General features: G+C 40.4%; 1 protein-coding gene and 1 pseudogene across 1 annotated transcript; one reads left to right on the top strand and one right to left on the bottom strand.

Annotated features, from left to right (window-relative positions):
• Positions 1–1,365: 1,365 nt before the first annotated feature.
• Positions 1,366–27,906, top strand: TBPL2 (TATA-box binding protein like 2). Its single transcript, XM_058740820.1, has 7 exons — positions 1,366–1,668; positions 4,578–5,038; positions 6,132–6,219; positions 8,545–8,636; positions 15,164–15,331; positions 19,896–19,990; positions 27,830–27,906. The coding sequence occupies exons 1-7, from the start codon at positions 1,366–1,368 to the stop codon at positions 27,904–27,906; spliced, it is 1,284 nt and encodes a 427-aa protein (XP_058596803.1).
• On the bottom strand, positions 3,790–4,251 carry LOC131518247 (small ribosomal subunit protein uS8-like; annotated as a pseudogene).
• Positions 27,907–27,918: the final 12 nt, after the last annotated feature.

Below are 27,918 nucleotides of genomic sequence, written 5' to 3'. Positions count from 1 at the left end.
GAAAGCTGAAGCATTGAAGATTAATGATTTCAAGAAAGGAAACTCTGGGGGGGGGGCACCTGGGTGGCACAGTCGGGGCTTCTGACTCTTGACTTCCGCTCAGGTCATGATCTCGTGGTTGGTGAGTTAGAGCCCCACGTGGGGCTCCTTACTGGCAGTGAGGAGCCTGCTTGAGATTCTCTCTCTCTCTCTCTCTCTCTCTCTCTCTCTCTCTCTCTCTTTTCTCTCTCAAAATAAATAAATAAACTTAAAAAGAGAAAGGAAAATCCGAATATTTGATTTTTGTATTATTTTCTTGAGCTGCCTCAAACTACAGCAGCAATTCAGTGTATGTAGCTTTATTTTTTAATTCCAGTAGAGTTGACACACAGTGTTGCATTAGTTTCAAACTGTATGTAGTTGTAGGCTGAATTCTGTGAGTGGAGAAAAAAACACCTGGGATTTGAGGGTGAAAAGCAATCATAACATAAAAGTACTACACCTGATTGGGTAAGCATGTTTGAAATTCCACTTGCTCTGTTCGGGAGAGAAAAAGAAATCCCTTAAAAAGAGGGGTGGGGATATCCTTTGTTTTCTCATTGGCCAACGTGTTCACCTTTTTTTTTTTTTTTTTTTTTTTTTTTGCACAATGCTTTTTATTAAAAACTGTTTTAAGATAGGTAAAACTAAATTCATGCAATTCACAATACTTCTTGACAGTCTAATACACATACGGGCACTAAACACATTATTCATAAATTGATCACTCCCTGTCTCAGTCCTTCAGCACAGAATCCTGAGGATTACAGTGATACTAGTTGATTTCTATCTATCTACCTATCTATCTATCTATTTATTACATTTAAATCCAAGTCAGTTAACATACAGTGCAGTCTGGGTTTCAGGAGTAGAACCCCGGGGTTCATCTTACATATGTCACCCAGTCAGTGCTCATCCCTAAAAATGCCCTCCTTAATAATGCCCATCTCCCATTCAGCCCACCGCCCCTGCCCCCACCTCCCTTCCAGCAACCCTCATGTGTTCTGGAACCCTAATGTGTTCTCTGTATTTAAGAGCCCCTTATGGGTCCTCCTTCTCTGTTTTTGTCTTATTTTTCCTTCCCTTCCCTTATGTTCAAAGCTTCACGTCCTTTGCTGCTAACACGGAGACCTCTGCCCTTTGGAGGCCAAGGCAGCCCTTGGCAGGTACTGGAGGAAATCTCCAGATTTGCGGGCCAAGCGGCTTCTCAGCTGTAGGCGGAGTGCGGTGATTGCACCCAGGCGAGGGCCCCTTCCCTGCGGTCTCCTCGCACGCTCCCCTCTCTCCCTTTCTTCTAGTGACCCGTGGGCAGGCGGCTGAGTTCGGGTGCCCTCCCTGGCTCTTCAGATGGCTCCCACGGTCTGCAGCGGCTTGGACCGGGTGGAGGCGGAGGCCCAGGGGAGGGACCTGAGGGGCCCCTGCCCAGCCCCTTCACGCCCCGACCCCCAGCTCGGCCCCGCCTCGCCATTTGCGCCCGCGGGGCTGATAAATGGCCTGTGCGCCACGCGCGCTCAGTCGGGCTCAGCTGCAGCTCAACTCGCCTGGGCGCTTCCTCCTTCCCGCCTCTCAGCTCTCCTAACGGTGGGGCCTCCACCCATGGAGGAGGAGCAGACGTACCTGGAGCTCTACCTGGACCAGTGCACCGCCCAGGTGAGCCCGGAAGCTGCCGCCACTGTCTCAGAGGACAAAGCGCGTCCCCGCCGGGTTGCTGAGCGCCCAGTCCCCAGCCCAGAGGGTTTCGCCTTAATGAAGGCTTAATGAAGAACTCCTAGCGACCGTAAGAGGTGGGCTTGATTGTCCTCCTCTTTATGTTGAAAAATAGAAGCTTCCAGAGGGGGAATAACTTGCCACGTTTGCCAACCAGAAGTGGAACCTGGCATAGTGTGACTCCGGAGCCATGGTTCGATGGCCCCATCACGGTTATAAAGACGCAGATGCGGAGAGTTTGCTTCTGTGTCTCCAGTAGCGACCTCTGGTTCCAAACTGTCTCTGCTTTGCTAGGACAAACGTACGCGGGAAGCGTTGATAGTACACTTTCAAGGGGGTAGCAGCCTTGGATGCTAAGAACAGGCCTCAAAAAACAGCCTTGAGGTGGCTAGGGGTGGAGTTGGCGGTCAGCGGAGTGGGGGGTGGGGGACACACAAGGGTGGCCAAACTTGAATTGGAAACACCTGTGGCTTCTTTCAGTTCGCAGTTAAGTTTTTGTTTTTGTTTTTATGGAAGGCATCTAGGTTTTTAAATTTAAAAAAAAATGTTTATTTCTGAGACAGAGCCTGAGTGGGGGAGGGGCAGAGAGAGAGAGGGAGACACAGAATCAGAAGCAGGCTCCAGGCTCTGAGCTGTCAGCACAGAGCCCGACACGGGGCTTGAACTCAAGAGCCGTGAGATCATGACCTGAGCCGAAGTTGGTTGCTTAACCGACTGAGCCACCCAGGCGCCCCTAATTTTTTTTTTATTGAAGAAAAGAGAGCAAGGAATCTTCAAAAGGAAAGGCAAAAGGGCAACTTTCGGGGGCAGGGGGATTTTTAAAAAGAAGACAATTAGCACTGAGGTAGAAGTAGTGAAGCCTCAGCGTTTCACATAGCAAATGAAAGCCCATGCTAGAAAGAGGAGTTGATGGTTCTGCAAAGACAGTGTAACAAAACATTTCTTCTGATGCAAGGCCAGAGATGCCGTGAATATGCTGTAAGTACATCCTCTAAAGTGTGTTCCTAGGGTAAACTTGAAAGGAGGCTGTCAAGCTTCCATTGCCATAAAACATCCTCCTTGGATATCCTGTTGGCATTGCCTCAGGAAGCTGGGTTGCCTGGGTGAGAGCTTCCTCCCAGCTAAAATGCCTTGAGGGAAGAAGGAGGGGAGGGAGACCCCAGAGTGTTGCAGACAGTAGTGCTTTGGTGTAAACTGGCTGACGAGATAGATCCTTTCCAGCTAGTAAAGGAGAGGCCAATAAAACAATGGGGAGGAATCCAGGCCATTGTCCCCACCTCACTTTTCTTAAAGTCCACCTGTGGGTGAGGGTAAATGGGGAGAATTACATAATTCAACATGAAACATAGTGCAAAATCTTATTTCAAGAGAATGACTGCATTCTTCTAAACAAGTGTTTTCTTTGAACAATTAGCCACCCCTGCCATCTGCTGGACTTAGAGTAACAGAACAATTCAGTAGGATCTAACCAGTTTGTTAGCTCGAGGTAGCTTTGTCACCAAGAAGATCCAACATGAGACGTTCATGAGTGTTCATTTATTATAAGTCTGATCTTCTAACGGATGAGGTTATCCTGCAAGCAGTGCTCAAAGTCTAGAATGTAGGTCTGCAACTTGGGCGAAGCAGGTGGCAATGTATCTATCAAGGTAATCGATTCTTTTCCATAAAAAAGCCCATGAATTTTACATTAGCTGTTTCCTTCAGTTGCACACCTCATTCCCTCAGTTGATATTAATAGAGGTTGAACAGCCTTCCCTGGGCTGGAAATACAATACATTGATTTAAACTATTCTTGTCATTTAAATTTCAATAACTGTTTTCCTATTGTAAATTCATGAAACTAGAACATTTACTCATCTCTCCTTTGACTAGAAGGAATAACCTTAGGTCTTCAGTGGAGTATTGATTAGCACTCACTACTCCATCTTAAACTTTATTCACTTTTCTCTTTGAAATAGGAATTTAAAACTCTAAAAAATACCTAAATTAACTAAAGTTTATAATCAACTTACGGCATACAGTAAATCTATTCAAAGTACATACAAGTTTTAAAAATTATTTTGTCCATTGAGGCATTTTATTTGCACGTATATATTACATCTCTAGAAAAAGAATCCCAGGACTTTCCCTCCTGTGTGTTTTCGTCTGTCTTCTTCATGGTCCATGATGCCAGCTGAGGTTGTCAGTACAGTGAAACCAAGCTCTTTTCTACAAGCTGGTGGGATGGGAGGAGGTCATTCTGCCATTTTTCTAGATCTGTGAGTTGTCAAATCTGGGGCTGATCACTCCACGATTGTTTAACCTGTCTGTGAGGTTCACAACAATTTTCCCAGCTCTGGGATCATCAATGATTTCAAATTCGCCGATGTAACCATACTTCATCATCATAGTTAGGAACTGGTTGAGGACTTTGGAACATGGCCTAATAAGGACCTGGTGTTTGCCTCTCCTCTTTTCAACATTGTTCATGCTCTTGAGAGCTTCTGCTAGGACATTCATGCACACCATTATGGAGGCACAGAAAGAGGACTCAGAGTACACACAATTTAGAGTATGATTGCTGTTTCCTTTATTATAAAATTACAGTGGTAACTTCCTACGGATCTAATGTAGGAAAAACATTTTATGAAAAATGCTGTCTCTGCATTTTAAGATCTACTTTCCTGTTTCTGTTAAGTGTGCTATAACCCTGTAATATAACTTAGTGATACCTTATGGAAGGAGGCTTGGAATGACTAGAAGCTATCTTGGATTGCTTTGCATCTTGAACATGCTGCCTGCTAGCTGTAGTGGTATCCTTTTGGTGTGACGTGCTATTCTGTTTCTTGCATTTTGTTTTGGAAATGGCCTAGGATGATCTTGCTGCACCTAGGTCACCGCTGCTCAGCCCAGTTGTACCTGATGATGGGTACATACCTAATACATCCAATTCAGAGACTGTGTTTAATGCACATCTTCAAGAAGTCAAAGGAGCATCTGGCCATTTCTCATCTGTGGATCTTAGCTTCCTACCAGATGAACTTACCCAAGAAAGTAAAGACCAGAGTGTTATTAGAAGCAAGCAGGACATCGAAGAAAATGGTAAAACTCAAAGTCAGCAAAGTAGGTTGTCATTACCCAGAGAACAGGACATTGGTCTGGGGTTAATCAGTGACAGCACTTTGTCAAAGTCCCATTCACAAGCATACCCTGGTGATGCTGACTCAGACCAGCCCTCTCCTGAGAAACCAAACTCCACGCCTCTGATGTCCATAACTCCCATGACACCAGTGACCCCTGTTTCAGAATGTTCTGGAATTGTGCCTCAACTACAGTAAGTTGTTTGTGTGTGTGTATGTGTGTGTGTGTGTTTAATGGGTGAGCTCCTGGTTATACCGTTTATGTTCTTGAATGTGAGTACAACTAATTTCAGAATAATAGTGTGGGGAAGAGAATTTTAGATTTAATTATTCTTTTTTAAAATATTTTTTTAATTTATTTTTGAGAGAGGGAGAGACAGAGTGTGAGCAGGGGAGGGGCAGAGAGAAAGGGAGACACAGAATCCGAAGGAGGCTGAGCTGTCAGCACAGAGCCCCATGCGGGGTTCGAACTCACAAACCGTGAGATCATGACCTGAGCCAAAGTCGGGCACTCAACCGACTGAGCCACCCAAGTGCCTTATTAATTATTCTTTTATCAGTTTTTAATGGATTGTGTCTTTAGACAGTTTGGTTATCTGTTAAATGAAGTACCAATTCTTGATCTCCTAAGAGAGGGTTAAGAGTTAGTATATACGTTCTTAAGGATTATATTGTTTATACTAGAGCACTGTAATTGCTGAGAATTGTGGTTGGGGTAGGATAAACACAAAGAATATAAAGATGTAAAATTGGATTCAACTTGCAAATTGATTTAGGATTATGCTTGCTATTTTGAGACATGGTTTTGAAAAAGATTTAAAGCTTGCTTCTATTCAGCTAGTCACGACATTACAGAAAAAACTATTTTAGTACTTCACTTTGGAATTTTTACATTTTACTAGAGTTCTTCATGATACGATGTATTTCACATTGAGAATAATTCTAGGAAGTTGCTAATAGATACTTATGAGATGAGGAAGTTAATACATTTTAATTTTTTTACTTCTTGTGTCTGATGTAATTTTCTTTTTTTTTTCCATTTTTTTTTAACGTTTATTTACTTTTGAGACAGAGAGAGACAGAGCATGAATGGGGGAGGGTCAGAGAGAGAGGGAGACACAGAATCTGAAACAGGCTCCAGGCTCTGAGCTGTCAGCACAGAGCCTGACGCGGGGCTCGAACTCAGGGACCGCGAGATCATGACCTGAGCCGAAGTCGGACGCTTAGCTGACTGAGCCACCCGAGTGCCCCTCTGATGTAATTTTCTAAGTTGACTTCTTTCTTCAGGAATATAGTTTCCACTGTAAACCTGGCCTGTAAATTGGATCTGAAGAAAATAGCTTTGCATGCAAAAAATGCAGAGTATAACCCAAAGGTAAGATTTCTCAGTATTTCATTCAACAATTAGCTTCTGTTTAGATTTACTTCAGTGCTTGCTTTGGCAGTACATATACTAGATTTACTTCATATGATCAGGTTATTGACTCATTCCTTTGGTATTGTTTTTTTATTAAAAATTTTTTTTTCAATTACATTTATTTATTTTTGAGAGACAGCATGAACGGGGGAGGGGCAGAGAGAGAGGGAGACACTGAATCCAAAGCAGGCTCCAGGCTCTGAGCTGTCTTCACAGAGCCCGACACGGGACTCGAACCCATGAACTGTGAGATCATGACCTGAACCGAAGTCGGACACGTAACCTACTGAGCCACCCAGGAGCCCCGTTTTGTTATTGTTTTTAAAACAGGAAAAAAATTGTTAGTGCAGAACTGTTGACAACTCAAGGGATTAATTGCCTCATTGTCTGTTTTGAAGTTATAAAAAATAACCTCATTCCCTGTGCTAAGTAAAGCAGTGGTTGAGCGGTTCCTAAAAGTTAAGATTTTTCCCTTGTCATTCAAACAGATTTTTCAGTATGACCACTTTGAGCCTACAAGGATGCTAACTTTCTTAAAATGCCATCATATTTCTGGAAATAGTTTTTTCTAAATGTTGTTCCACCTACCTGACACGTACTTTTCCTATTACAATTTCTCTTGTTTGAGAAAGCTGAATTGTTTAAAGTGTGAAGTTCAAGCTTCTACTTACTCCAGTAAGAGTCAGGGATTTCTTTTCCCTCAAAGTTTAATAAAGTCTACTCTTTGTTGTGTCCTGCCAAGGCGAGGCATCCAATTTTTAATGGCCTATCAACCTAAGAAGTAGGTTTGTTCATTCAGTCAACATTTAGTAATTTGCTGGTCTCTGTACTTATGAGTACAGAGTAAGATCTGGTGCCTACTGGGGAGAAGTTCACCATCCTGGGTGGTGGAGGATTTATGGCGTTAGATGAAGAAGGCCGTACAGAGTTCCTACAGAGGAACCCAGCGGACCTTGTGAGCATCAGCTATGTATGGATTAAGTTGTTTTTACTGTTTTGGTAGTGTTCTTGCTGACATCTGAGTTTAAATGTACTTCAATACTACCCAGATATTTCCTTTTCCCCTTTCATGTAGGGGGCTATGATGAGCACAGAAACACAATGATAAGCTAGGATTCGTACGGCTGCATCCATGATTGACCACACTATTAAGTCAGCATATTTAAGCATATTTTATTGCCCATCATGCTCAGTGCTCCCTCATTTTATTTTTGTGTATAGGATCTATCCAAACTTGGACTTGATAGCCAGAGAAATTCTGGCTTGGCACTTGAGCTATCTTAAGATAGCTCACCTTAAGGTGAGGGCATCACCTTAAATGTTGGAAAACATTCACAAGATTCAATCGGCTCTGTGCGGTGCTGACTCAGGGTTCTTTCACTCTCTGTCAACACTTCAAATCTGAAATTTCTAGTCCCACCTTGGTTCTGTGGAGGAGCTCTGACCCAGGGAACCTGCAGTCTTGCATACTACCCACCCCGGTTTCCTTCCCGGCTTAATGGGGGAAGATGAGAGCAGGAGAAGGGAGTGTGTGTGTAGGACCAGAAGGAGGAGCAGGTCTTTGGTGACATGTCAGTGTGGCAGCCCTCCCTTGCATCAGTACCACCTGAAGGGCTTGCCCATGCTGCTCATGTGGGGGAACCGCACTTCGAGAACTACTATGGTAGGCAAGAACTTGACAAATATATATATATATATATATATATATATATATATATATATATATATATATATTTATATTTATATACTAGTGGCTACTAGTATATTATAGAGTCTTGGCAAGCCTGTAACATACCTCATACTTCTCCCCCTCCCCAAATATTCTTTGAAAGAAGAAGGAAGTATTTCAAGGTAAAAAAACACAGCATCCAATTAGTGATGGTTTTAAATCTCAACCTTACCATTCCCTGTGTAATGCTGGAAGCTGAATAACCACTTAGTTTCCCTGTGCACTAAATGGTGATAATCATGGACTCAGTTGAGATCTAGCATGAGGATAAAGGTAACAAAACTTTTAAACCTCTTAGCATTGGGCTTGAAATATAACAGGCATTCAAATTTTAGCTCTATTGTTATTATTCTTACCTGTTTTTTCTAAGTACATTTTAGAATCATGATTGTTTTTGTTAGCATTAGCGCGGAGAGAATAGACCCAGACATTTTTTCCCTTTCCCATCCAAAATCAGTTTATTCAAGACCGATTTCATGTCCGGCTCAGCTTTTCAATTGGAATAGTGTTATATCCTGGCAGAGGCTAATTGTTCTTTTGACTTTTGTGTATAGAGGTTTGCTGCTGTCATAATGAGGATCCGAGAGCCCAGGACCACAGCCCTCATATTTAGCTCTGGGAAAATGGTCTGCACGGGAGCCAAAAGGTATGCGGAACCACCTTCACTGTTATCAGACAAATAATTCCGTATGTAAAACAAGGAAGGATAGTATTCATGTTCTAAAACACATAGTAGGAACAAAACACTTTGCTAAAGAGTTAAGTTCATGAAATGCCACGTAATACTGACTTAGGTGTCATTTTGCAGTTCCCCTGTTAAAACTGAAGGGACTTAGCTAGGCTGCTAGAACTTGTTCTTAAGGTGCATTTAAAAACTATAGTGGGGTGCCTGAGTGGGTCAGTTGGTTGGGCAACCAACTTCAGCTCAGGTCATGACCTCACAGTTTGTGAGTTCGAGCCCTGCGTCAGGCTCTGTGCTGACAGCTCAGCCTGGAGCCTGCTTTGGATTCTGTGTCTTTCTCTACCCCTCCCCTGCTCACACTCTGGGTCTCTCTGTCTCTCAATAATAAATAAATGTTTAAAAAAAATTAAAAAAAAAACTATCGTGGTGACAAAGCCTGTTATAAGCCTGGGGAAGTAGTTATTGTATATTTTCCTCATTGCATATAAATGGAAAGAACTTTTTGAAGGAGGTAAATTAGGCACTTCTTGACCATTAGCTTGAGCATTAGCTCAGGAGGCAACTCTTAAAAGGCTTGTTTTTTTCTTGGATCTCCTGCAGAGGCAGCCCTGTACTGATGTAGATCCTTTCATCATGAAACTGTGGTAGGAGCTGCTTTTCCCTCTAAGTGTTAGAAGATGAGTAGTAAATTGTCCACCTGAAAGGTTGTATGAATTTCTCCTCCCTCTAGAGATGCATCAAGTATTCATTTTCTTCAAACAACACTGGGTGTTAATATTTTTTATATTTGTGTTTTTTATGTTATTTATATTAAATTTTATTATAATTGTTATTAAATATATATTTATATATGTTTATATTATATATAATATATATAATATATAAACTAGTACAGTTGACACAATGTTACATTAGTTTCAGGTGATTCAGCAAGTTTATACCTAATGCTATGTTCACCATACCATGTTACCATCTGTTCCCATACAACGCTGTTACAAGGCCATTGATTATATTCCTTATACTGTGCCTTTAATTCCTCTGACTTATTCATTCCATAACTGAGAGGCTGTGTCTCCCACTTCCCTTCACTCATTTTTCCCATCCCTCAAACCCCCTCCCCTCGGGCAACCATTGGTTTGTGCTCTGTGCTTCTAGGTCTGCCTCTGCTTTTTATTAATTTTTTTAAGATTCCACACATAAATGAAATCACATGGTATTTGTCTTTGTCATATGGTATTTATTTCACTTAGCATAATACCCTCTAGGACCATCCATGATCTCTCAAATGGCATGATCTCATCCTTTGTTATGGTTGCATAATCTGTTGATTTGTATACCACATCTTCCTTATCTCTCTATCAATGGACACTTCAGTTGCTTCCATATCTTGACTATTGTAAATAATACTGCAGTAAACATGGGGGTACATTTATCTTTTCAAATTAGTGTTTTTGTTTTCTTTGGGTAAATACCCAATAGTGGAATTATTGGATCGTATGGAATTTCTATTTTTAATTTTTTGAGGACCCTCTATTCTGTTTTCCACAATGGCTGCACCAGTTTACATTCTCACCAACAGCGCACAAGGGTTCTTTTTCCTCCACATCCTCACCAACACTTGTTATTTCTTGTCCTTTTAATTTTAGCCATTCCAACAGGTGTAAGGTGATGTTTCATTGTGGCTTTGCTGTGTTATTTCCCTGATGATGGGTGATGTTGAGTATCTTTTCGTGTGTCAATTGGTCATCTGTGTGTCGTCTTTGGGAAAATGTCTGTTCAGGTCCTCTGCCCATTTTTTTAAACAGATTTTTTATATATTTTTTTGGTGTTGAGTTGTAGAAGTTCTTTATATATTTTGGATATTAACCCCTTATCAGATATATCATTTGCAAATATCTTCTTTTATTCAGTAGACTGCCTTTTGGTTTGTTGATGGTTTCCTTATTGTGCAAAAGTTTTTAAAAATTTTTTTAAACATTTATTTATTATTGAGAGACAGAGAGAGACAGACCATGAGCAGGGGAGGGGCAGAGAGAGAGGGAGACACAGAATACGAAGCAGGCTCCGGGCTCTGAACTATCGGCACAGAGCCTGATGTGGGGCTCAAACTCACGAACCATGAGATCATGACCCGAGCCAAAGTCGGATGCCCAACCGACTGAGCTACCCAGGCGCCCCTGTGCAAAAGTTTTTACTTTGTAGTCCCAATGGTTTCTTTTTGCTTTTGTTTCCCTTTAGGAGACTGATCTAGAAAAATGCTGCTATGGCTGATGTCAGAGAAATTACTGCCTGTGTTCTCTTCTATATTTTTTATGGTTTCAGGTCTTGAATTGAGATCTTTAATCAATTTGAGTTTATTTTTGTGTAGGGTGTTAAAAAGTGGTCCAGTTTCTTTTTCTTTTCTTTTTTTTCCTTTCATGTAGCTATCCAGTTTTCCCAGCATTATTTATTGAAGAAACTTTATTTTCCCTGTTGTATACTCTTGACTCCTATAATCTATGACTCCTTGTCATAGATTAATTGGCCATATATTTGTGGGTTTATTTCTAGGCTCTTTGTCCATTGATCTAAATGTCTGTTTTTTGTGCTGTTTTTGTGTTTTGATTACTACATATTTGTAGTTTATCTTCAAATCTGAAATTGTGATGCCTCTAGCTTTGTTTTTTTTTTTTTTTTTTCTCAAGATTGCTTTGGCTATTTGGGGTCTTTTGTGGTTCCATAAAAACTTCAATAGTATTCTAGTTTTGTGGAAAATGTTGGTATTCTGATAGGGATTGCATTGAATCTATAAATTGCTTTGGGTAACAGGGACATTTTAACAATATTCTTTCAATCAATGAGCATGGAATTTTTATCCATTGGTTTGTGTCATCTTCAGTTTCTTTCATCAGTGTTTATAGTTTTCAGAGTACAGGTCTTTCACCTCTTTGGTTAAGTTTATTCCTAGGTATTTTATTCTTTTTGGTGCAGTTTTAAGTGGAGTTGTTTTCTTAATTTCTCCTTCTACTTTTTTTTTATAGTGTACAGATACACTACCAATTTCTTGGTGTTAATTTTGTATCCTGCTACTTTACTGAATTCATTGATTACTTCTAGTAGTTGTTTGGTGGATATTATATATAGTATCATGTCATCTGCACATGATGACAGTTTGGCTTCTTTACTAGTATGAATACCTCTTATTTCTTGTCTGATTGCTTTGTTTAGGACTTTCAGTATTATGTTGAATAAAAGTGGTAAGAATGGACATCCTTGGCTTGTTCCTGATCTTCGTGGGAAAGCTCTAAGTTTTTCACCACTGAGTGTGATGTTAGCTGTGGGTTTTTCATATATGGCCTTTATTAGGTTGAGGTATGGTCCCCTAATCCCACTTCGTTGAGAGTGTTTTTTATCAAAAATGGATGTTGAATTTCGTCACTGGTTTTTTTCAGCATCTGTTGAGATGATCATATGATTTTTATCCTTCATTTTGTTGATGTCATGTGTCACATTGATTGATTTGTGAATATTGAATGCTTCTTACATCCCCAGAATTAATCCCATTTGATCATCATGCATGATCTGATTAATGCACTGTTATATATGGTATGCTAATATTTTGTTGAGGATTTTTGTATCTATGTGACAAATCTATTCTTAATCCGTATTTTCCCCTACCTGTTTTAACCTGTTCTTTATATGTATCTGGGTAAATTTCTGGGCTGTCTCTTCTGTTGATCCATGTATTCTTGGACCTAGAAGTCTCCCATTAAAAAAAAATTTTTTTTAATCTTTATTTATTTTTGGGAGAGAGAGTGTGAGTGGGGGAGAAACAGCAGGAGAGAGACTCAGAATCCAAAGCAATCTCCAGGCTCTGAGCTGTCAGCACAGAGCCCAACACAGGGCTCGAGCCCATGAATTGTGAATTCATGACCTGAGCCAAAGTTGGACACTTAACCAACTGAGCCAGCCAGGCACCCCCATAAATCTCCCCTTTTTAGGTCCTTATTGGACAACTCTGCAAGGTATCTGCAAGGATGTTCATTTCAGCATTGTTTAAAATGGGGGGGGGGGGGGAGACAAATACCTGATAATCTTTGATTAGATCATTAAATTGTATTTAGCTATTAAAACATACACATTTTGAGTTGGAAGGATGTCACATTGTGTTACGCTGTAGGGGAACAGGAAACTAAATTGTAAGTTTATTATCCAACTTTCACTTTAAAGTATGCTTATATTACACACACTTTCATGAGTATCTTTCCCTATCTGAATTTATTTGGTTGCCAAAATCTAATGGTGAAAATTCAGATAGTTCAGATAATGAGATACTTCTTCCCCAAATCTATTTGGTTCTTGAGTCTTGAACAGAGATTTGTGAAATTTTGGTTAGTCTAAGAGCTGTCAGAATTATCTCCAAAAATTTATCCAAACCTCTTCTCTTTAGTCGTAATTATTGGAGTTTGCTAGTGAAGGTTACCTGTATTTGCACAGGGAAAGTACACAAACGTCAAATTTAATCAGTGGTGGGGCGCCTGGGTGGCGCAGTCGGTTAAGCGTCCGACTTCAGCCAGGTCACGATCTCGCGGTCCGTGAGTTCGAGCCCCGCGTCAGGCTCTGGGCTGATGGCTCGGAGCCTGGAGCCTGTTTCCGATTCTGTGTCTCCCTCTCTCTCTGCCCCTCCCCTGTTCATGCTCTGTCTCTCTCTGTCCCAAAAAAAAAAAAAAAAAAAAAAAAAAAAAAAAAAAAAGTTGAAAAAAAAGAAGCCAGGTTGGCCCCTGGCTGCCTTAAAAAAAAAAAAAGACAAAAAAATTTAATCAGTGGTTATCACTGACAATTTAATCAGTGTCACCACGACTGGTTCTTACTCTATTTTCTAATGTTTGTACAAGAACATGTATGTAGACTTTAACCATAAGTTGTTTGGGAATTTCTATGTCCTATTGACAGCTGATTTCCAACAAAACTACAGGGCTCCCCAAACTCTTAAATTTTGACCTTATAAACATCAGCACTATGGGAAACATCAGCAATACAGCCAGTTAGGCAAATGTATGTTTTCAAAATTGAGACTGTATTTATTTCCTTGCTAACTTGGAGACACGGCCTTGGCAGGGACATCTCAGGAGGTAGAAGTGGGTGAGGAGAAGAAATGTGGAGTGAAATATGTGATGTAATTAATACACTTAAGAGGGGCAGTGTTGTGAAGGCTCTAGATAGGAAAGAGAATGGAGTGCTTCCTTTGGTCCAAATGTTCAGTCTGGCTCTTCCAGGTGCTTCTGATTTTCAACATAAAGATGAGGGTGGAGTTCACATGGTTCACCCACCAGGTTTCCATTCTGTTTGGCAACCCCTGCTGAGACTCCTTGTTTTGTTTTGCCAATGACCAATGAAAAGCACGTAATGAAAAATAAAGCCTCACTTCTCAAGACTTGACACTCTCTGACCTGGATTTCAGGCTGGAGCAGGACAAACACTTAGACGAATATGGCCACAAAGTGGAATAAATTTCTTCCTTTCTCATATGGGGTGTGAGTTGAGTGATAATTCTGTGAGAAAGCCTGAGCAAAATTTGTTAGGTTTTGAGGTATTTTTGTGCTAAAAAAAAAAAACCAAAAACAAACAAATTATATATAATTTGTCTCATAAAGAACCTGGTCCTGATATCTTGTCTTTGCTACCCAATTGGCATACCTCTTACTTCATGTTGATTTTTTTTTTTTTCTTTTTGTATGCATGTATCTGAATTTTTGTTGCTGTTGTTCCCATCTACAGGACACAAACTTTTAGACCAGATGGATGGTTCTCAAACTTGACTGAGCATTAGAATCTGGAGGGCTTGTTAAAACATAGACTGCTGGGCCCCAACCCCAGAGTGCTTGAGGCTGGGACCTGAGGCTTTGCATTTCTAACAAGGTGCTGATTCTGCTACAGGTCTGAGGACACACTCTGAAACCAGTGAAATAGTTAATTTTATCTTCTAGCATTTAAAACAATTAGAAGAGAAAAATAGGGGCACCTGGGTGGCTCAATTGGTTAAGTGTCCCACTTCAGTTCAGGTCATGATCTCAAAGTCCCTGGGTTCAAGCCCTGCATTGGGCTCTGTGTTCACCGCTCAGAGCCTGGAGCCTGCTTCATATTCTGTGTCTCCCTCTGTCTGTGCTCCTCCCCTGCTCATGCTCGCTCTCTCTCTCTCTCTCTCTCTCTCTCTCTCCCTCAAAAATAAATAAAGATTTAAAAAATAATTAAAAAGAGAGAAATACCCTATATGTGTAAGATGACAAATGAAGATGGAAATGTGTTTCTGAATTTGGTTTTTACCGGGTGCTAGGGACAAAAGTAGGGGAGGTTGGTCCTTGTCCTCAGCATCTATAGGTGTGTAGTATACATTGAAAGACCAACATGGTACAGATGCTAAAGATACAATCAGGGAAGTGTGTGAACACAGCCCAAGCAGTAGAGGGGACATGGTGATTAAGACCTCTTTAAATACATTTGCCCCTCCCCAGTGAAGAGCAGTCTCGACTTGCTGCGAGGAAGTATGCTCGTGTGGTGCAGAAGCTTGGGTTCCCGGCCAGATTCCTCGATTTTAAAATACAGAACATGGTTGGAAGCTGTGATGTGAGATTTCCCATCAGGCTGGAAGGTTTGGTGTTAACCCATCAGCAGTTCAGTAGGTATGACGGTTATAAAACTTTCTGAGTTTCCCGAGGTATTGAAGTTGTATTACAGGCAGGCTGCTTACATAGTGTATCTTTCAGAGAAAGTGTTGTGCTTTTTTTGTTGTTGTTTTTTTTTTTTTTTTTAAGACTGTAGGTAAAAGGATTAAGATGCTGTGCTTAAGTCTTTACTGGTTACTGTATGTGTTCAATCTTCTGAAATAGTGGGTCTCAAAATTAAATTGCATAGTAATCACCTGGACAGCTTATTAAAGCACTTTCCTGGGGCGCCTGGGTGGCTCAGTCGGTTGAGCGTCTGACTTCAGCCCAGGTCATGATCTCGCGGTCCGTGGGTTTGAGCCCCGCATCGGGCTCTGTGCTGACAGCTTGGAGCCCGGAGCCTGTTTCGGATTCTGTGTCTCCGTCTCTCTCTCTGACCCTCCCCTGTTCATGCTCTGTCTCTCTCTCTCTCTCAAAAATAAATAAAAACATTAAAAAAAACACAAAAAACACTTTCCTGCCTAGGCTGCATCATCATTGATTTTTGCCTGAATCTGCAGTTCCAACAGGCTCACAGGTGATGTCAGTACTGCTTGCCAGAGGCTTGAGACTCCCTAGTGTGCAGATTTCTGAAACAGGCACACCCGGCTTGGCAGGGGTGGTGGCAATGGCTGGGAAAGAAGCAGTATGAGATGGGTAGGCAGGATGGAAGGGGCTGATGACTGGCAGGGGAGAAAGGGTCAGAGAGAAGATGGAAAAAGAATGGCCTAGCACATTCTATGAAGGCAGTCCTACCTAGTTTTTGTCCTGTTGAATTTGAGGGGGTTTTACATGTGTGTAGCTATGGCTCCCACCCTACAATTTGTTCGTTAGTGGAGTCCTGGGAGTATCTCTAGCCTGCTTCTTCAAATGTAACTTCCCAGCTCAACAGCAAATGTACCAGGTCTGCTTTCCTCACTTGCATTGGTGCTTCTCCCAGCCTGTTCAGGCCCTCGGCAGTGATGGAGGCTGACTGGTCAACACCAAAAAGCCCCCTGCCCTGGGGCATATATACCTGGCCAAGGCCCTGTGAGCTGCTTAGAATCACAGATGCTTCCCTTCGAGTGATCATTCGCATTTACAGAGTGAATAGGGATCCTATAGCTGTGCTGTCTCTGACATTTGTTAGCTTTCTTTTTCAGACATGGTCTGAACAGCTGTTAAAAATTGCTTTGTTTTTTCCTAGTTTTTCAAAAATCTCAGTTCATTCTGAGATTTAGCTTTTAGGATATTCTTCAGGCTATGTTGATTTCCCCTTGACTGTATTTTCCTTTTTCCTCTGCATTAATTTTTTTCAACATATGCTTATTGGATACCTATGATGTTACCATTGAGTTCAACTGTGAAGCACCCCATGCAGGAAACACTGCCTTTTTAGGTGCCTTTCTCATTCTTCAATCTTGGGAAGGGTTGTAGATTAATAGCAAAGCTTTGTTTTTAAGAATCTCTTAACACATGAGGCATCTTTTCTTCCAGATTCTCAACCATGGGCCTCTGGTTTGTCTCTCAACCAACTTTTTCTGATGAAAGATCTCTGCCTGGATTCTATGACTGTATTAGACTTACCACTCTGCTTTCTGGCCATTTAGGCCTCTAAAATGATGTGTACAATTTCTCCCAAATTTCACTTTATTTCTTTTTCACCAACATTGTCGTCTTTGTAGGTCAGATTTATTTATTTATTTATTTTTTAATTTTTTTTTAACGTTTATTTATTTTTGAGACAGAGACAGAGCATGAACAGAGGAGGAGCAGAGAGAGAGGGAGACACAGAATCTGAAACAGGCTCCAGGCTCTGAGCGGTCAGCACAGAGCCCGACGCGGGGCTCGAACTCACGGACTGTGAGATCATGACCTGAGCTGAAGTCGGACGCTTAACCAACTGAGCCACCCAGGCGCCCCTGTAGGTCAGATTTAAGTCTAGGGTAGGAGTACCCCTTGTCACTACTTGTGCTTTCTGAAAGATAAAATTGCCAGTAGGGAAAGATGAGAACTCCTCCTATGCACTGATTTCAGCCACTTGGAGTGGGTCCATTACTTGTTCTGTCTTCCTTCCAAAGCAGTTTTAGGATCTCATCCATTTTTTTTTTTTTTTAACGTAGCCAGAAAGCCTGCATTATATTCCCACTACTATCTATTTCTAGTCTTATCCTTGTCTCCTCCAAAAGTTTGCCACTTGGGCTCCACCCTTAGGATATGGATTATAGCTCCAATGTGTGGACTGAGGGCATTGAGGCATGAAAACACTTCTTTTTCAACAGGTTTGTATCTTTAAAATGAGACCTCTCTTTAATTATCTGCAACCCTGTCAGGGAACCATGGCATATACCAGTCGTAATTATTAGGTGAAGTTTGCCCATGTTAAAACCTCAAGTTCTTTTCATTCTCCTGGATCTACAAATTTGTGTATCAGCATCTGATACCGTAAGTATCCCCTAGTTACTGGGCACCTCCTCTGTCAACATTTCTATGCCATAGTTGTTTCCAGTTTTCTCTGAACATTGTTCTCCCTTCCTTTACTTTCTAAATCAAAGATATCGTGATAACAAATACTAAGTGACTAATATCTAGGAGGCTACCGTGTAGCATATGCTATGGTGATCATGACAGTCATTACAGCCATGGTCCCTTGCCCTCATGGAGGTCACTGTCTTAAAGGGAAGACAGAGAAGCTAAAGTTAATATGGTAACTATGAGGGTGAACACCCCTTGGAGTGCTATGGTACCATTAAGCAGGATATTTCACAGGGTGGGGGGAATGTGGAGGTCAAAGTTCTTATGGGAGGTAACACTGAAGCCAACACTTGAATGATGAGTTGAAGTTGGGTTGGCTAAGAGATTGGCAAGTGTTAGTTATTCTTTATCCTCATAAAATTCTGTCTCTAACCAAGTCTCTTTTCTTTTCCCCTGGCCTTAACCTTCCTTTGAAATGAGGCAGAGAATAAATAAAATGAAGTAGATATCTTACTGGAAGTTCCTTATGCTGGTATCTTAAAACTATGGTTCTGAAAGCCAATTGCAGTTTGCCGTCATTTATATACTGAAGACTTTGGTTTTCTTGTTTCCTTTCTAGAATGCTAAGATTCTGTTGGAAGGGGAAATGGAAACATTTCTTCTGTGCCCCTAGCTTTCACTTTCTTGGCTAGAACTTCATAGCTCCCATACAAGTTTTCCAGGGTTCCCGCCAGTATCGTTGTCTCCCCAGGGTTGAGAAGTGGTAAGTGAATAAAGTCTTAACAGGCTCTCTGCACGGAGAGTGATGTCCTAGGAAGACAAGTCCACCCATAGCAGCCTCCATACACTTCAGCAAATGGTCTCACCACTGCAGTGCATCTTTCTAGTACCAATAAGAGATTTCACATCTGCTGTTGTAGGAGACTTACTCATTGCAGAATGGAATGGAGTTTTTCTCTGTGGTCTGGATTTACCCTTTAAATGCAAAGATTTATGTGTATTGTGTTTCATTTGTCAAATTTCTTCTTTTTCTTATATCTGTTCTTCATTAGTTGTTGCTTTTATTTCCTCAGCCTCCTCTTAACTTTTGACTTCTTTTTTGAAGTCTCTGCAAGACTTTTCTAGGAGTCTCTACTTCTCTCTGCCGGAGCCTGGAGAAGCAGTTCTTAGCCCTATCATCCTTCTACATTTGGTAGTAAATACAACTGAGTTACCATTTATAGGAACAAATCCTAAAGTTTTTAAAGTTTTTCTTTTTTTTTTTTTTTTAAAGTAATCTCTGCACCCAACGTGGGGTTTGTACTCACGACCCTGAGATCAAGAGTCCCATGCCCTTCCAACCCAGCCAGCCAGGTGCCCCACAAATCCTAAATTTTTAACACTTAGGACAGTTTAGTTTTCTTTACAGCACCTTTCCAGAGACAAATGATAGTGGTCTAGAGAATTTTTTAGGTTCTATCTGCTAAAATTGTTAGCTTTAGCAGTTTATAAATGTGTATAAAATGTGCTCATTATTGAGAAACTTGGAAAACTTAGAAAACACATTTATGTATTTTTATTGATAGGTTTTTTTTGGAAAGATGGAAAACATTTAACCAAGAAGATTTTAATACATTAAATTTGATGCCCTAAGTTATCTTAATTTCTAATAGCTTAGGATGATCTGCACTTTGAAAAAATCTTAGGACCAAAGATGAGTTTTGTTCTTGGCTCTACCGTAAGAAATTGCCTACGGCACTCCAGAGTACTTCTATTAAGATGGCCAATGGGGCGCCTGGGTGGCTCAGTCTGTTGGGCGTCCAACCTCAGCTCAGGTCATGATCTCACAGGCCGTGAGTTCGAGCCCCGCATCGGGCTCTGTGCTGACAGCTCAGAGCCTGGAGCCTGCTTCAGATTCTGTGTCTCCCTCTATCTCTGCCCCTCCCTTGCTCATACTCTGTCTCTGTCTCAAAAATAAATACAAACATAAAAAAAAAAAAAAAAGGCCAAAAGTTCTTGGTAAAATAGCTTCAATATTCTGGGTCTTGAATATTATGGGAAAGTGGTTGAATAGTACTATTTTTAACTTTTCCCTTTTATATCTTAACAGTTATGAACCTGAACTTTTTCCTGGCCTTATTTATAGAATGGTAAAACCACGAATTGTGTTGCTTATCTTTGTATCTGGAAAAGTTGTGTTGACAGGTGAGTTCTAAGATTATTTTCTGACTTTCCTAAAATTCAGTAGCTGTGTGTATGCTTTGCTTTTCCTCTTAAATAGCTTTGTTCACCATTATAAAGCCTTGCTATTGTAGAACACCTGGAGGAAAAAAATGAAAAGTAGAAATGATTATAACATCACCCATTGGTCTCAATATCCAAAATGATATAACTTTTTTTCATGTTTTTATTTTCTTTTTATATGTATATTTATCTTAACATCCTTAACATCCTCTTAGAATACTTTTAAGAGTTGCACAGTATTCTTTTTTTTTTTTTTTAATGTTTAGTTTTGAGAGAGAGAGAATGACAGGGTGTGAACAGGGGAGGGGCAAAGAGAGAGGGAGACACAGAATCTGAAGCAGATTCCAGGCTCTGAGCTGTCAGCACAGAGCCCAATGCAGGGATTGAACTCGTGAACCGCAAGATCATGGCCTGAGCTGAAGTCAGTGGCTTAACCAACTGAGCCACCCAGGTGTTCCTCAGCTACAAATGTTCTAACAGAGGGGTCATCAAACCTTTTTCTGTAAAGGGCCAAATACTAAATATTTTAAGCTTTGTGGCCCATAGGGTCTCTGTTGCAACAACTGAACTCTGCCATTATAGTATGAAAGTAGCTATAGGCATTACCTAAAGGAAAGGGCTCTGAAATGTGAATTTAATATAATTCATATAATTTACATGTGTCATGTAATATTTTTCTTCATTTGATTTTTTCCCCCCCAATCATTTAGGCCATTGAATTTAAAACCATTTTTAGCTCACACGCTATACAAAAACAGGACTAGATTTGGCCAACAGCCTGTTTCCTACTTCTGTTCTCACACTTTATCATATCAAACTTATTTTCCATTGCCAAGCATTTAAATGTTCTTTCTTTGTTTGCTGCTTATAATGGCACAGACTTTGGCTATTTTTATGTGTGGAGAATTATATTGTTAGTGTGGATGCTCAGAAATGGAACTTTTGTTTAAGGATATGACTACTCTTAAGGTTCTGAATACAAATTATCAAATTGTTTTTTAAAGGGATACACAATATAGTTCTCCCATATTCTATGTTCTTAACAGCAATGATTTAAGTATCAACCCTCAGTAATATTCAAAACAAAAATGGCATAAAAAAACTTTTACTTTATAAGTCAAAATGATCTCATTGCTTTAACTACATTGGCAATCAGAAACAAATTGATGACTTTTCTAAGATAATCAAGAAATAGCATTTTGTCTTTTGTAGACATTGTGTACATGACTTAACCTTTTTTGTCTAGTGTTTTATTATTTTTTCCCTAAGGATTTGTATGAGTTTGCCATAATATTAAAAGTAATTACTCTTTGTTTTATGCTTATGGCTTTTTCCAGTTGACTTATTTTTACATAAACAAGGGTTTTTTAAACTCTTGAGGTAAATGGTTGAGATTCTTTCCATACCATTCTACTGAAGTCTGCTACTCTTGTCTAATTTTGTCTTACTTTTTACATATTTTACTTTTCTGTACCAAGATGAATGCCAAATTTATATAGCAGGGGCCAAAGTGATTAGGACCCACCCTCACATAGTCAGCCAGCCATCTTACCACTGCATATTACTCTACTTATTCTTAATTAGTGATCATTCCATTTGACCTTTATATATGGGTCTGTTCTCTACTCTTGCCTTTGCTCCAGAATTCTGTGATAATCCTATTGTATATATTACTATTGTGGTATAAATGTGCCTTAATTTTAGTGGTCTTTATTTCTGCTAGGGTCAATTTCCCCTCTCAGTTTGCTTCTTAGCTCCTCTTGAATATTTAGTCTTCCAAATAAGCTTTAGAATTTTACAAAATCTTGTCCCATCTAAAAAAATTTGAGATTTTTGCATTACCTGAATTAATTTGGGGAAAAATGATGAAGTCCTCACTCAGCATCCCAAAACATGGAATTTCTGTTCTTAAGTCTTCTTTTAGAACTCTCAGTAAAGTTTTATAGTTTGTTTTACTGTAACAACTAATGTGTCTTCAAAGTGAGGAAAGCCTATTTGGAATTCAAGAACGTTTTGAATACAGCAAAGCTATAATTTCTCAGATGCTGCCAATTTAAAGTCTAGAATAATGAAGACCTCCTAGTGACTGACTTAAAGTTTACTTCTGTATGTCCTGAAGGAAAGGGGGAAAGTCTGCCCAGTAAATTGAATAGTATAAACACTGGAGCAAACATATGCCGTGCTATATATGCCCTATATGTGCCCTACATATAGAGGGGACAAACTTTTCAAGACCTTTGGAAGATACTTTCATGTACATGCTTAAATAATTATTAATCAGTCTTATTAACAGTGCCAATTGACAAGTACTATAATAGTCTAAATCTTTATTAGGAGTACACAAAAACAAACCTCTTTAAATATCTTTCATTAAAACCAGCTTGGGGCGCCTGGGTGGCTCAGTCGGTTAAGCATCCAACTTCAGCTCAGGTCACGATCTCGCGGTCCGTGGGTTTGAGCCCCGCGTCGGGCTCTGGGCTGATGGCTCAGAGCCTGGAGACTGCTTCCAATTCTGTGTCTCCCTCTCTCTGTCTGCCTCTCCCCCGTTCATGCTCTGTCTCTCTCTGTCTCAAAAATAAATAAACGTTAAAAAAAATTAAAAAAAAAATTAAAACCAGCTTTCCTACTTACCCCAATTAAAACAAACAAAACTTGCATGTACACATTTGCTACAAGTTTCAAATCACACAAATAAACAATTGTCCACACGTTATACTGAAGACCATGCAATACACTTCCCTTAAAATTTGTTACGCATTCAGCATGTAGAACAAACAAAGCTAAATTTCTCCGTTCCTGCAAGATGTAGATCATCACTTTTGTGAAGGGGAGTGGGGAGGATGAGATGTATTAACTGAAGTGCCCACCACCTTCAGGTACTCGCTTTGTCCCTCAGCTCTTTGGATGTCTGTGCAAACACCTGTGGTTTTGGGGGGTACCTTCTCCCTTTTCCTTCTTGTCAGATGAAGGAAAGAGAAATACATTTAGTGGTGAGAGGCAGTAGGTGTGGTGGCTAAGAGGCTGGGCTCTGGAAACCAATGGTCTAATTCAAACCCAGGCTTTACCATTTATTGGCTGTATGACCTTGGGTGAGTTTAAGTTCTCCACCTTGATTTCCACATATGTAAAGGCCGGTGGCCATAGAAAATACCTGCTAAATGCGAGGAGGCAGAAAAGCAGTGCCTGGTGTATGGTAAATGTGGTATAAATGTTAGCTGTTATTCCCTTGGTGAAAGCCCAGTCTCATTTTTTCCCCTAGCATTGAAAGATTGGAATTTTGCTGTGATGCCTTGCCCTGATGATAGGAATATGAAGTCTAAAGAGGCTTTGGTCTATGGTCTAAAATGCCTCACATGTATCTCTTTCCCTCTAGCATAATGGACTTCTTAAGAAGCTGGGTTTTTGTTACGTAGGGTCACTCTCAATCAAGCAATTCTTGGAAATGAGGAGGTCAGAGGGCAACATAGAAATGGCAAGACTTATCAGTGAGTAGGCCAGAGAGATAACAAGATCCCTGTCAGTGGTTACCGGGAATCCCCCAACAATAGCAAGTTAGTATGTACTGTAAAATGTGTACTTTGAAGGGTTGAATGCTATTTTTAACAAATTGTAAGACTTTCCCTGATGTAGGAATAGAATTGGAAAATCTAAGTAGTATTGGAAATTGATATTTGGGCTGGCCAAGGGGTAGGAATGAACTTTTAGACCTTATTACAGATGGTAGATATTTCATAAAGTTCGGGTGACTACCAGCTACACATACTGGACAGGAAAGCAAATATAATACCCTCCCCCCACCGCCTCACCCATGGCCGGAATCGGCCCTGGGGAAAGGAGACAGACAAATTATGTGCCACTGGCTCTTACAGAACCAGATGATAAACTATGTGTACTTGGACAAGCCAGCCATCCCAATGTTCCTAACCCTGAAGCACATTCTCCTAGGACCGTAAAAATAGCTTAGATTTTATAAAATGATATGGTTTGCAGAGGACTTCTTACAACATTCACTCATGTCATGCTTTCAGCTGCCCTCTGAGAAGGCCATTGTCCTTATTTTACAGATAAGGAAATGGAAACTCCGAGGTTAAACAATTTGCCTGTGATTTCAAATCTAGTTAATGGTAAAGCTGGTATTTGGGCTCATATAGTTTGATTTCAATGCCAGTCCTTTCTTCATTATGACAGCCACAGAATTTCCTCCTCCATCACCCTGGTCAGGAACGGTGTTTATCCCCAAAAGTGGTGGTCATTTTCTCCTGCAGGAAAAGACTGAGAGGCCAGGCACCTAATTGGAGCCTGGTGTTTTAAATTGGGATGTCTGATAATAGATTAATAGGACTAGAGGACCAATTTGGGTTCCCATAAAGTTGTGATACCAATATTTCAGCGAGGAAATATTTGACTCGATTGACCAAATCCCCTCATTGAAATACCCAGTTACAACTGCTGGCAAAGTTTATTTGGTGACTTTTAGATGGGACACTGGATACGTGAGGTCTTCACCCATAGCTGTTATTCATGATTCAGGGGAACTTCAGCTTCTTGGGCCTCATTTTCCACATAGGAAATGAAAGAAATTGTATTAGCTAATTTCCACAAAACTCTTTTGTGTCTACTGATGTTATTCTATCATATAAAATAATGATCACTGTCAATGTCTGTTCCCTCCTGGGCAACCGGTGTGTTTTGCTCTTCAGGGGATGCCAGAATGCTAAACTTGTTGGGGCTTGAAAATCCTCTTAGGTATGATTTTTTTTTTTTTAATTTACATCCCAATTAGTTAGCATATAGTGCAACAATGATTTCAGGAGTAGATTCCTTAGTGCCCCTTATCCATTTAGCCCATCCCCCCTCCCACAACCCCTCCAGCAACCCTGTTTGTTCTCCATATTTAAGAGTCTCTTATCTTTTGTCCCTCTCTTGTTTTAATATTGTTTTTGTTTCCCTTCCTTATGTTCATCTGTTCTGTATCTTAAAGTACTCATATGAGTGAAGTCATATGATTTTTGTCTTTCTCTGACTAATTTCACTTAGCATAATACCCTCCAGTTCCATCCACGTAGTTGCAAATGGCAGATTTCATTCTTTTTGATTGCCGAGTAATACTCTATTGTATATATATACCACACTTTCTTTATCCATTCATCCATCAACAAACATCTGGGCTCTTTCCATACTTTGGCTATTGTTGATAGGGCTGCTATAAATATTGGGGTGCATGTGTCCTTTCAACACAGCATACCTGTATCCCTTGGATAAATACCTAGTAGTGCAATTGCTGGGCCCTAGGGTAGTTCTATTTTTAGTTTTTTGAGGAACCTCCATACTGTTTTCCAGAGTGGTTGCACCAGCTTGCATTCCCATAGGTATGATTTTTAAGCATTATGAAAAACTGAAGTGCATAGTTATCTTGAATGTCCGACGTAGATCCTCCATTTCTCAAATATAAAAAGAACCTTGATTTTGGTGGGTGGGGATGGAGGCTGAATGGGTGGGTGAGTGGGTGTTTGCTGTATCTACTATACTTTACTGTCTCCTGTTAAGAAAGCTTTCACATTCAAATGTACCTAAAAGGGGGAAAAAGTCCATCAAATCAGAGGCAGAATTTTTTTTTTTTAATAAATGTTTCCCCAACTCACTGTTTGTTTTCTACAAAACAGCCACTTTAGAAATGAAAATCTTAGTGCTGTAACAAAAATCTGAGGCTTAAGGGATTTTTCCTGCCCCAAAGGTACAGAGTTTTTGTTACCCATGTCAGTAGTTTCCCCTCCTCCCCTTCCTTCTCCCCACCCCACGTCTTTGAGGGTGGAGACTCACATGCAGTCAACTCCTTGGAATAAGTAACTTTTTGTCCTTGTCTCTCAAAAAAAAATTTTTTTTAAGCTTATAAGGACTTCATCTTTGATTCTTTAACATTTTTTAAAATTTTGAGGTGAAATTCACATAATATAAACTTAACCACTTTAAAGTGAATAATTCAGTGACATTTAGTATAGTCACAATTTGTGCAACCCCGCCTCTATCGAGTGCCAAAACATTTCCATTACTCCAAAATAAAATCCCATATCCTTAAGCAGTTTGCTCTCCATTCCTCCCTCCCTTTAGCCCTTGGCAACCTCTGTGGAATTACCTACTCTGGATATTTCGTATAAATGGAATCATACAGTATGTTACCCTTTGTGCCTGGCTTCTTTCACTTAGCATAATGTTTGTTCCTCCCTACTCCCCCTCCCCCTGAGAGAGGCGGGGGACAAAGGCTAGAGAGAGAAGGAAGAGGGAAAGAGAGAGATTCCCAAGCAGGCTCCAAGCTTTCAGTGCAAAGCCTGACACCGTGCTCAATCTCACAAAATGAGACCATGGCATGAGCCGAAACCAAGAGTCAGACACTTAACCAACTGAGCCACCGAGGCACCCCTGGCATAATGTTTTTGAGGTTCATCCACACTGCAGAATATATCACAACCTCACTCCTTTTTGTGGCTAAATAATCCATTGTTGGGGGCGCCTGGGTGGCTCCATTGGTTGAGTGTCCCACTTCGGCTCAGGTCATGATCTCACAGTCTGTGGGTTCGAGCCCCGCATCGGGCTCTGTGCTGACAGGTCAGAGCCTGGAGCCTGCTTCAGATTCTGTGTCTCCTTTTCTCTCGGTCTTCTCCCACTCATGCTCTGTCTCTGTCTCTGTCTCTCTCTCAAAAATAAACATTAAAAAAATATTCCATTGTATGTGTATATTACAACATGTTTATCCATTCTTCTATTGATGGACACTTGGGTTGTTTCCACTTTTTGGCTATTGGGAATAATGCTGCAAGGAATCCATGTGTGCATGCATATTGTTGGAGTATCTATTTTCAGTTTGGGGACAAATACCCAGGAGTAGAATTGCTGGGTCATCTGGTCATTCTTAACATTTTTGAGGAACTGCCAAACTCTTTTCTACGGTGGCTGAATCATTTTACGTTCTCCAGGAAGAGTCTTTATCAGCGTAAGCTATTTTCCAGTTCTCTTCATGCTAATAAGAGAATTAACTTGCTTCCTGCCAATGACAGCAGGTAATAGTTTCCCAATTAGCTGAGAGCTCCATATGAACATAAGTACTACCAGTCTAGAACCCTTAATACAATGTGCCTGAATAGCTTTGAAGGTGGAAGCAGTTGGTGGCAGTGAGTGGTGGTGAGAGATAGATGAGCAGGGCCTGACTGCTGTCTCTCAAGGGTAGGGACCTTGTCTAATTCATGTTTTTATCCATTTTAATCCCTAGGACAGTTACAATTAAACATCCTTGAAACTGCAGACTCTAAGGAGTGACAGTGGCACAGTTTTCCTCCTCTAATAATCTCTCCTTATACAATGAAATGTAAAATTTTTGCTGCAGTTTGTCTCACTCTGTTAGGCAATATTAGGGAATCAAGGTGTCAACTAGACATGAGGGGATCCAAGGAAGTCCCTTGTGCTGGCAGCTAAGTGCCCACAGGTGCTGACAAAAGTCATGTTCTCTGGTCATGTTCATGGCATGCTGAGAGATAACATTCCATATTTCATACTCTGTGAGACTAAAGATGAACTGATACACCCACACAGCAAAGTACTAGAAAGCTCTGCTCTAGGGTATGTGTTCATGGGAATGTGGCTGTCCTCACCAAATTCTTTTGTATTTACCAAAATGTCACTTCTCAGGTAAACCTAAAGAGATATCTTCATATTAAAGGTAATTGGAGGTGACAGATGAAATTTGATTCTTAAAACAATTTTGGTATTTTTATATTAAATATTATATAAACTTGGATTCCTTTATAGGTGCCAAAGAACGTTCTGAGATCTATGAAGCATTTGAAAACATCTATCCCATTCTAAAGGGTTTTAAAAAAGCCTGAGTACGTCATTCA

This window comes from Neofelis nebulosa, chromosome 7, assembly GCF_028018385.1.
Source record: "Neofelis nebulosa isolate mNeoNeb1 chromosome 7, mNeoNeb1.pri, whole genome shotgun sequence".
In the NCBI taxonomy this organism is placed as follows: domain Eukaryota; kingdom Metazoa; phylum Chordata; class Mammalia; order Carnivora; family Felidae; genus Neofelis; species Neofelis nebulosa.
Note: the sequence above shows the minus strand (reverse complement) of the source record. Positions and strands in the feature narration are given on the sequence as shown.

Coding starts and splice junctions, on each gene's coding strand:
- TBPL2 (XM_058740820.1), top strand. CDS start 1,366: ATGGCTCCCACGGTCTGCAGCGGCTTGGACCGGGTGGAGGCGGAGGCC. Junction 15,332..19,895: donor ACCCATCAGCAGTTCAGTAG/GTATGACGGTTA, acceptor ATATCTTAACAG/TTATGAACCTGAACTTTTTC. Junction 19,991..27,829: donor TGGAAAAGTTGTGTTGACAG/GTGAGTTCTAAG, acceptor ATTCCTTTATAG/GTGCCAAAGAACGTTCTGAG.